We start from the raw sequence: 10,385 nt of genomic DNA, 5'->3' as shown, positions 1-10,385 counted from the left end.
TATGCGTATCACATTGCAATATTTGTAATGTGTTTTTTATTTAGTTGACAAGGATATGCAGACTTAGATTAATACAGGAGACAAGATGATAAATGTCCACGCAAATATTTAGCCAGTTGTATCAGAGTCACTATAGACATTGTTTTTCACACTTGGGAATCTTGACAACTCACCAGAAAGAAAAACAATAGTAACCATGAATAATGGGTTATCTTTAATTAGGCAACGCTATACTTATGAATGCAACCGAATGCATTAATTTGAAGGATGATCTGCTATTACCATGCAGGCTGGGGTCCATATTATAGTTTTAACATGCACAAGGTGCTTGCTTTGTTCCTTAAAATTGAACAAGATGCCATTACTACACTTTCCCAAAATTTAAGCTGTGATCGCACCTGTACTTGGGGCTGTATTCTACTATATTCTTGTATTCTGTGTTAATCGTCTGTGCCTTTCAACGTGCTCTATATGCCGGCTGCAACAATAAATTGAATGAATACACTATGACATCTACGTACACATGATGAACCATTACTTAGCACCTAAGAGGCTGTGTAAAGTGGGTGGCTTTAGAATGACCACAGAGACAATTCTAGAGATGGAGGTTTGTGATATCTTTCTAAATTTAAAGACAGCATTCAGAAAACAAATTACTAATGAAGCCTACTGAGAAAATGCAGATGAGGACCTATATTTCCAACCATCTTTGTCATATGCTTTAATTATGACTTTGATGAAGTAGACTTTATTGCAGCAAAAGTAAAATGTGTACTCGTTGTGTGGCTATAATTGATCACCATCTGACCTGTCAGACTACTTAATCAATTAAGAATATCCATTAATCAATCTTTACTCTGTGGAAAAGAGAACATTTGATGTAAAATGCAAGGCAATTAATCATGGGCTGGTCATTCGAGCCATTACACATAAATGTCTTGGTGCCTCGCTGGCAAGGAGAGAACACAAATAATGATATCTATTTTAGATTAAAGATCAGTACACAATATTCTTTAACCATAAATGGTTATGGGTGCTAGTTACCTGCTGTAATAATATCAGTAACATTATATTGCAACTACAATTGCTTCGCATTGAAATACATTACATACAATGGACTTTTAGAGACACAGCATCGTTTAGAATTCTTTATGGTATTCCTCCTGCCATCATTAAAAAAAAATATAGAGCAAGCCCACCCGTCTTGATATAAAAAATAGAAGGACGAGTGGATCAGCTGAGAAGAAGAGGTAAATCTGAAGCCCGTCTAGGGCCGCCTTCTGGTGACGCGTAGGCCACGCTACGGTACGCCATTTGTGACTAGCAGCAAAAACGCGGACACTGGAATTGTTGTCGTATTAAACGGTATGTACATTTTATTGCATATGTATTGCAATACTACGCGTCACAGAATTGTACTAGGAATTTCGTCGATTTGATGGTTACTTTAAAAATGCTGTTTTAGTCAATTTTAGACATTGTTTCAAAGGTCGATGTTAGCCTCCTTTTTGGGCCTCTGTGCTGCCGTCGTTTTCCAAGCCTGGGCGCTCGTATGACCCGCCTTAGACGTGTTGTGATTGGACAATGTAACCGAGTTCGTTATTTAACTGGACGTTGCTTGTGTCACTCAAAACCAAAGGCAACAACATGCTGCTAGCTAGCAGCTAGATGTTTGCGAGTAACAAGCGCTAGAACTTCTGCGCTAGAAGTGTGTCATTCCTATTTAAAACACATTACAGTGTTTTGTCGATATCGGTATAATGAGGGAGCATAGCTGCATTTGACACGAGATGCCACATTATGACCAATAGAAACAGCCGATAGACAGATTTGAAAAGGGTTTAGCTAGGTGGCTGCAAAGCTAACGTTTACTACTATATGAATGTAGTTCGAGATCTGTTGGCGGCAGAGTTTGGTTCTTATTATACATCCACCGGATACCTCCCACCCCACATCTTACTTATAACGTCCATATGATTATTAAAAAATAACACCCTCCAACCCCACAGCACCCACACTTGACATAAATGATGTCCATATCGTCTGTATATTAATAAGAAACAGTGTGACATGGAGGTCTTTACACTGGTCATGCTGTGGCAGGGATCAGTAAGTGCACAAGCACATCAATTATGAAATTGTGTCTTTTACAAAGTCAGTAAACACAATATCGCAAGATGATTCAATATAATTAAATTAATCTCAACTGTCCAACCCAGTGAGCCAGGACACAACTCAATGATTGGAAATTTGGAAACACAGATTATTGTAATTTATATAATATATTAATAGATTTACATTTGAGGGAAACAAGGTGGATACACATGCATGCAAGGAAACCAGCATAAACATGCATGGATACAAAATAACTAGCATACAAACCTGTGAGAGAAAAAACATGGTTGTTCAAACACATTTTTTAGAGCCCGACACTAAAACGGTTTTCCACAATACAAACTACAAGCTAGTGCAGTCGCCGAGGGTGAACAGTTGTCTCTCCAAAACACTAGATGGCGACAGGTACCATTTTTTGGGCCTTCGGTTTAATGGTTATTGCTAGAAAACAAACATTGTGATATTTATCCATATTTATTTATATCTTTGGCCCACATGATGTCAATAAAGGCAATGTTTTCTCTATTAAGGTTATTATTTTCTTTATTCCAGGTATTGTCAAATCATCGAGGAAAACAAACTGCTCGCTCTATATTCCGGCAAGCCATGACATGGATGTCTTATTGACGTCGGACAAAGCGGTTTCTAAGGAACAGCATGATCAAGATGATTCCGGAGGGAAGTGTCATACAGCCAACGATGGGGGGATAAAGTTAAGCGAAAAACCCTTGGCCACCGTAGTTGCGGGGACTGATGAAGTGGAGGAGGAGGAGGAGGAGGAGGTGGATGAGGAAAAGTCGGCAGACAAGGTGAAGCCAGACCAACCTTCCTCACAAGGTAATGACCTCTGTTCAATCTGTGGCTTCCTAGCCAAATGCCCAAGAGCCTTAAAGATCCACTCAACAAGGAAACATGGGAAGAGAGCTAGAAGGCGAACCAAGTCGGACCAAGATGGCGAGGCTGCTTCACAAACGGCTACAGCTACAGTTCCCAAGGAGTCTGCTCAGGAGGAAGAAAACTCTAAAGAGTCCGACCAAACCCAGGAATCAGACCCAAACTCAGCTGATGAATTAAAGTCTGTAGCCAAAGACCATGGGATATATGCAAGGGGCTCTGTTAAGACAGAGAAGGTAGTGGCCATACAGCCAGCCACTGAGGACCCCGAGAGCCTCACGAAGGAGCGCCGACTGAGCAAGAGGACCCCAAAACCCAAAGTCATTCACTCTTGCAACTATTGTGGGCAAGAGTTCTGGGATAAATCTCTCCTTGAGGTGCATGTTAAGAGAACACATGCCAAAGACACGCCGTACACATGTAAGTATACATGGGCTACAGACGCAACACTCAACACAACATTATTTGACGGATACTGTCTTCTCAAAGCTAAACAGCAGAAAGAAGATACTCATCAAGCAAATGGAATAATCCAATACATTCAGCGAATTGCACATTATTGCAGATATACTAATAAAACAAAAACAATTTAACAGTGTTGTCGTGGTTCTAATGGCCAAGATAAACACTGTTTCAAATGTATACAAGGCACTCTTCCTTAGTGTCTGAATAAATACAGAATAAAGCTTGGAATTCTTGCCACATTTCTCCCCTCCCTCTTAATATGCACAGCACTTTTTGTGCTTATGTTGCTAGCAAGAATCAAACAAGCAGTATTAATACATGAATGTAGTTAAGTTAATTTATTATTTATTACACATGTAATATTTTATATACACAAATATACACAAATATATTAAACGATTGTTTTTATGTTTTAAGTTTTGTTTTCAATACATCATGAGTGAAAATAGAATAATGAACGGACTGCTCTTCTTTTCAGTCGATGCGGAGGAGAACGTGGAAGAGGAGGGGGAGGAGGAGGAAGAGGAAGAGGAAGAGGAGGAAGAGGACGAGGTGACTGCAACAGCAGCAACGGAGCCTGTGGCCGGCGACCTGGCAGACGTGCCGGCGAGTTCTGCGCCCAAGCGCATGCTTAGCAGGTTCCAGTTGAAGTGCGGCAGCTGCGAGTTCAGGGTCAGCACCCCTGCCTTGCTGGAGAGCCACTCCCGAGTCAAGCACCCCAGTACGGAATGGTTCCGCTGCAAACTGTGCCACTATTTCACGGCCTCCGCCGAGTGGATGACTGCCCACCTCTCCTCCGAGGGCCACAAGCGGCACCAGGAAGGGGATGGCGGCAAGGCCAGCGCCACATTTGAAGACTGTGTTGAGAAGGTGACCCGAGACAGCACTGGGGACGGTGCCCTGGTTAATGAGGGGGCTAAGGGGAGCGATGGAGGGCGGCTCCCGCTGTCCGAAGGCCACCGGCAGGCTGAGGAGGCAGTGGAGGCTGCTAGAGTGGAGCTGGCCGAGGGGGAGAAACTGGATGAGCCGCAACCAGCGAAGAAGAAAAGGGGCAGGCCCAAGCAGACGTCCACCACCACATGCGGGTACTGCGGTCTAGTCGTGTCCAATGCTACCAACCTGAATGTACATGTACGCCGCAAACATAGCAAGGAGTATGGCTACAATTGCACGCTCTGCAACTACAGCTGCGTAACGAAAGGAGACATGGACCGCCACTGTATTACCAAAAAACATGTTCGTCGTGTGCTGGAGTCTGCAGGGAAGAAACAGGAGCAGGATCCCATAGAGGTCTCCTATCAGATAGCCCGAGAGAGTTCTCAGGGTTCAGATGGAGAGCCTGCACCAGACAGTGCTTGCTCTGACGAAAACGAAAAAGAAGACAATGAACACTCGGACACCAGCCAGAAGAAGAGTAAATATGACTCTGTTAACGCCTGCAGCCATTGTGATTTTGTTGCCCATTCGATCCCTTCCCTCCATAGCCATGTAAAGAGGAAGCACACCAAGGACTTTGAGTTTGTCTGTCTAGCATGCAGCTATTATGCGGTAACAAGCAGGGAGATGTCTCGCCACTCCACCACGGACAAACATAAGCAGAAGAGCCAGAAATACCAGGAGACTCAGAAGAGTCCTGATCAAATCACACTTCAGGTTCCACAGGAAGAGGAAATGGTGCAAGATGGCGAAGCAGATGCAGACACCTCCGTTGATCCTGTTTGTCCAGGAACGGCCGCAGAAAAGCCTGATGAAAATTCTATGGAGGTGGAAGGTGAGCCCCAAATGGCAGGGGATGAGCCCCAAACCAATACCCAACTGAACCAGAACGAACCGTCTGGTGACGAATCTTTGCCAGGCGACCAGACAATAACTTCTGTCTCCAAGGAGACTCCTGCAGAGCTACCACATATCACTCATCCACCCAAAGAGCGGAACCCCCCGGAGGAAGGAGAGGACATGGAGACCGCCCTCATCGACTGCGGCGAGGAGATGGCAGACGCTGAAGTAGACGAGCCCGTCCCTGACACGCAGATGTCCAAGGCGCCACCGTTCGACGCCTGCATCTTCTCCATCAAGGCACTAATGGAGCGAGAAAAGGCCCAGGAAGAGGGCACGGCTCCGGAGGGAGAGGCCGCCACGGGCGTCGGTCCGACCCGGGTCTCTTTGGCGCTCCCGACCCTGCCCACCGTCCGGACCAGCCCGCACGTCAAGAAGATCCGGCCGCGGCTCCGGGTGAAATGCGAAGGCCGGGCCGCGCGCATCCGCTGCGACGACTGCGGCTTCATGGCGGACGGCCTCAGCGGCCTTAACGTTCACATCTCCATGAAGCACCCCACCAAGGAGAAGCACTTCCACTGCATGGTGTGCGGCAAGTCCTTCTACACGGAGAGCAACCTGCACCAGCACCTGACCAGCGCCGCCCACCTGCGCAACGAGCAGAACAGCGTGGAGGAGCTGCCCGAGGGCGGGGCTTCCTTCAAGTGTGTCAAGTGCACGGAGCGCTTCGAGACGGAGCAGGACCTGTTCGTGCACATCAAGGAGAAGCACGAGGAGCTCCTGCGCGAGGTCAACAAGTACGTGCTGGAGGACACGGAGCAGATCAACCGCGAGCGCGAGGAGAACCAGGGCAGCGTGTGCAAGTTCTGTGGCAAGGTGTGCAAGAGCAGCAACTCCATGGCCTTCCTAGCCCACGTGCGCACGCATACCGGTATGTACCACTGTCCATATCCCTTTGTCTCTCTCTCCTTTCTCTCTTTCTCTCTCTTGATCTTGCTATCTCTCCCTCGCTCTCCATTGTTTGTCATTTTCCCAACGACGGCCATATATACCATCACACTGAGAACTTCCACAGGTGAGACTAGTGTTTTTGGCCATTAAGCCTTTTTGTGATCAAGTGGATAGAAGGTGGCTACATTTGTGGCAGTGCAGGCTAATGTTTAGGCCCCTATCTAGTCCAGTCAGGTAATGGCTGTTTCGGTAGAGGTGAAGGTAAAGACTGATTGAGCTGCAGACTAGCAAGAGAGACTCTAATGGACCGCAGATTAGGATTCCCTATGCAACGCCTGTTCAAAGACATGGGAGACTCATAATTGATGTGTCCATTACCGAGACTCAGTTGTAATTAGAGTCAATAAGTCTCTGTAAATGTGTTAAAGCTTAGGCTAAAAGCATTGCAGGTCCGAGGGAGGCTGGGCTAATAATTTAAAATAATCAATGCAGACGTATTCAAAGCCCTTAATTTCCCTTGTGTCTGTACGTCCATACGCGTCTATACGTACGTGTGCATGCTCGTATGTGAAGTCAAGCGTGTGTGTGTCAGCCTTCATGGCTATCTGATTATCCCATATCCATTAAGATTTATCTTGTCATTTATAATGCAAAGCAGGGCAGTGCTGGCCAGGGCTGAGGCCTGGGAATGTCCAGCGAGTTAGGACGAGAGGGAGCTCCATTACTCTTCCCTGACCGTGGGTATTAATTGCTTTTAAAATCAACTTAATGCAGGAAGCAAATGTGAGGGCGCCATCAATAAATGCCCTTCCCTACCTCCCTTCAGCTCCTTCCGCTTTTCAGCTCGAACTTTAATGGGACCTTAATTTGTAAGTCTGCGGCTCTGCATGCTCTGCGTCTACAGGCTTGTGAAATTACCCCCTGCTAGCCTGCTGATATGAGTCTAAATGTGATGGGAAGGCTAATTGAAAAAGGGTCTGAGGTCCAGAGTCGACCAGCGGCCATTGGTACAGGAGTCACAGTGCTGTGAAAAACTGCCTCATCTCCATTGTTATTGCCCAGTGGATTTCATAGTGCGTTTGAATAGGCTGTTTTCATGATGTGCATTCATGTTTCCCAAAATAAATGAGGCCTTGGGCTTACATTTCAAAGTGGTTCAGACTTAAAGTGAACTGCAATTGGGGAAAAAAAAAGGACAACCAATACATTCACTTAGATCGTTACTTTCCCGTATGAAGTAACAAGATACGCTAATGAAAATGAGCACAGCAAAGAAAAGCGTGGGTACTCAAAGTAATCATAATCATTAGGTCTCCTTTTTGTTCACCTCTGGCAATTCCTCTTGTCTAGCCCTCACAGCCATAGCATGGTCAAGTCCTTAGAAGAGGCGCCGAAGCAAAAAAGAGCATAACTTTTATCTCTCTTAATAGGCTTGAATCTTTATGATTTATATGACATTCCTTATCTCTATTTAGAGCGCCCCGTCTGTGTGTCGTCACGCCTCTTACTCTGAGCCATTATTCCTGGAGTTTTAGCACACCCGGGAGCCACTGCTACTTAAGAAAATGAAAGCGTTGACACAGGACCTAAAAACAGATGGATTTAAAGCAAAGTCAAGGACACATCCTGGTTTTTACACTGAATTATGTCCTGTTTTTGAGTTTCACTTTGTGTTTTATGGAAGTGAGTTATGTTGTTGTGTGTGCGTATATTCCGCTCTCCCTTCCATTTGCCCCGGCATGTAGTGTGCCAAGACGATGGCACTTCATTTTGACAACATGTGCCAGTTATTATTGTTGCTAAGTTGTCTCATTATGTTGAATAATTCTCAATTTCTGAACGTAACAAGCTATTTATCCAGCGGGGCTGTTTGTGGGGCCGCAGAGCAAGACTGCAGGGGCCTGCGAGCCGGGAGCCAGTCCAGCTCCTTTTAATTAAGACCTACGTCCCATTCCCTTGATTAATCAGGGAAATCAGGGGATGGTAGTGGGAGGCTGCACACAGATTTGTCACTTTGTCCCTTTTAGGGACCACCCCCCGCCCATCCCCACAACGCAGGCCTACACACATTTTACCAATGAGAGCGCTGCTGGACTTTGCATTTTGAGGTAAATTGGTCACTTTTTCACCGGAGCACGCTGTCTGACCTCAGGCTGAGCTCGGGGAGTTGAAGATTAATAGGCACGCGCACACACACACACACTCGGCGTGTGTGCACAATCACGTGAGAGAGGCCATGGGTGTTACAGGAATAAGCGAGATGTTCACGTATGTTAGTGTCAACGCGGCCTGGCTTAAAAGTATACCACGCCGCATGACGGCGCTAGGAATAATGGAACACATCCCGTCTTAGGTCTGCCCGCTAATGTGCGTATGCATATGCACTCTCAATGATATCGTCCGTGTTAAGCACTTTATCTGTATAACACTTGAAAGCCGATATGCCACAAATGGAGCAATGTCGTCTCTGTGCAGGGCTTTTTGACATCAGCAGGGGGAAGGTGGGCTTTGGGGGAGCCGGGGGGGAAGAGGAAGAGGAGGAGGAGGAGGAGGAGGAGGAGGGTGAGGAGGTGCACCGAAGTGGATTGAAACATTGCAGGAGCGCTTCCCTGCTCTCAGGAAATGAATTAGTCATCCCCACACCGTCTCAAGCAGGCTGTGAGAGAGGGCCCACATCGCCCCTGTGTGGATGGCAATATTAATTTAACATGACACCGCATTGATGGTCAATTTCGGTTTCACGGAGGCTGTTTAAGTGGAGTGGTGGAGTATTAATGTGATACGATGTGTGAACTGAGCGATGTAACGTCTCTCTCTCTCCCCCCCCCCCCCCCCCCCCCCTTTCTCCCTCTCTGCCCGCGTCTTGCACTCAGCCCAGGCGCCATCTGGGCGATGCAGCTCGCCCCTCTCGGCTCCCGTCGGTCCTCCATTGTGTTTTGTTTTACTTCGTCATGTTTCTAAGTCGGAGGACGTTTGTTTGCATTTTGTCTGCTTGTTTGTTTGCCTGGCAGGTGCACGTTGAGAAACAGGAGTGCCTTTTTGTTTTGGGGTTCGCCCGCCTCCCTGTCTGTGTGGATGATGGTGTTTTATCATTGTGTCTCTTTACATAGACTTTAGGTTCATCCTTGCCCATGTGTGCTTTTTGTTGGAAAGCTTGTTTGTGTTGGTTGAGGCATAACATAACACAGGGACATTTGTAATGAAGACATTTCTTATTTGCTCTTGCTGGTCGTCGTCCCCCCCCCCCCCCCCCCCCCCCACACCCGCTGCCTGTTTATGGGCCTTGTTAGCACAGGCTTGCCTTTCAATCTTCGTTACTGACTCCAAATTCAATGTGTCGTATTTCCAGCTCACAGCAAGTGAACCGTGTATGAACGAATTAGTAATCTACACAAAGTGCTTAATCAAATCAGCGGCGTCCGGGGATGTTTGCTGGGAGATAGCAGGGCTGCTGACTCCGAAAGATGCATATGTGTACATCGTGTGTGTGTGTGTGTGTGTGTGTGTGTGTGTGTGTGTGTGTGTGTGTGTGTGTGTGTGTGTGTGTGTGTGTGTGTGTGTGTGTGTGTGTGTGTGTGTGTGTGTGTGTGTGTGTGTGTGTGTGTGTGGGGATATCTACAACAGGTTCCCTTTTTTTTTATATAAGTGTTCTGGAAACTGCCAACTAACAGTTGTAAAAGTGAATCTCTCGCTTTTTCTTACACGTAAACAAGCTGAATGCTGCTCTGTCTCTGCACTTGGAGGACATTGCTTGCGAACACAACCCAGCGAATGGTCTCTTTAGAGCCCCCTGCTGGAAGCGGTGGTGTGGTGCATGCTGCCGTGCTGGTCCACCTATTAATACCGAGGTCCCAGTCACCCGGAGACAGAGGGTAAAGTGCCCCCGGCAGCCCTCCCCCTCCCCCTCTCCCTGCTCTGCTCTTAAGTGACGGATGGCGGACAGGGGCTGTGGCACTCTCTCAAACGCTGCCCCACCCTCCGGATTTATTAATGACAATAATTAGGGAGAAAACCTCCCCGCCAAGCCCGCCAGAGTGATTAGCACTTTAATGATGGAACTGGTTGTGTGTGTCTGTGTGTGTGTGTATGTGTGTTGAGGGGGGGAGGGAGGTATAGGCAGCGCGTGCAGAATTGATTTACGTATACTGCCTGACCTTTGCAATCCAATTTACGCATCCACAGGC

The 10,385-nt window shown here is 46.9% G+C and overlaps 1 protein-coding gene across 1 annotated transcript in view; it reads left to right on the top strand.

Annotated features, from left to right (window-relative positions):
• Positions 1–1,283: 1,283 nt before the first annotated feature.
• The window catches only part of znf407 (zinc finger protein 407), a 121,359-nt gene continuing 112,257 nt past the window's right edge, over positions 1,284–10,385 (top strand). The window contains exons 1-3 of the mRNA XM_056602016.1: positions 1,284–1,365; positions 2,668–3,429; positions 3,953–6,181. Coding sequence (XP_056457991.1) covers positions 2,727–3,429; positions 3,953–6,181 — 2,932 coding nt within the window. The 5' untranslated portion in view covers positions 1,284–1,365; positions 2,668–2,726. The remainder of the gene's footprint in view (positions 1,366–2,667; positions 3,430–3,952; positions 6,182–10,385) is intronic.

Source organism: Gadus chalcogrammus, chromosome 11 (assembly GCF_026213295.1).
Source record: "Gadus chalcogrammus isolate NIFS_2021 chromosome 11, NIFS_Gcha_1.0, whole genome shotgun sequence".
Classification (NCBI taxonomy): Eukaryota; Metazoa; Chordata; class Actinopteri; order Gadiformes; family Gadidae; genus Gadus; species Gadus chalcogrammus.
The sequence above is the reverse complement of the archived record's forward strand: the minus strand, read 5'-3'. Positions and strand labels throughout refer to the sequence as shown.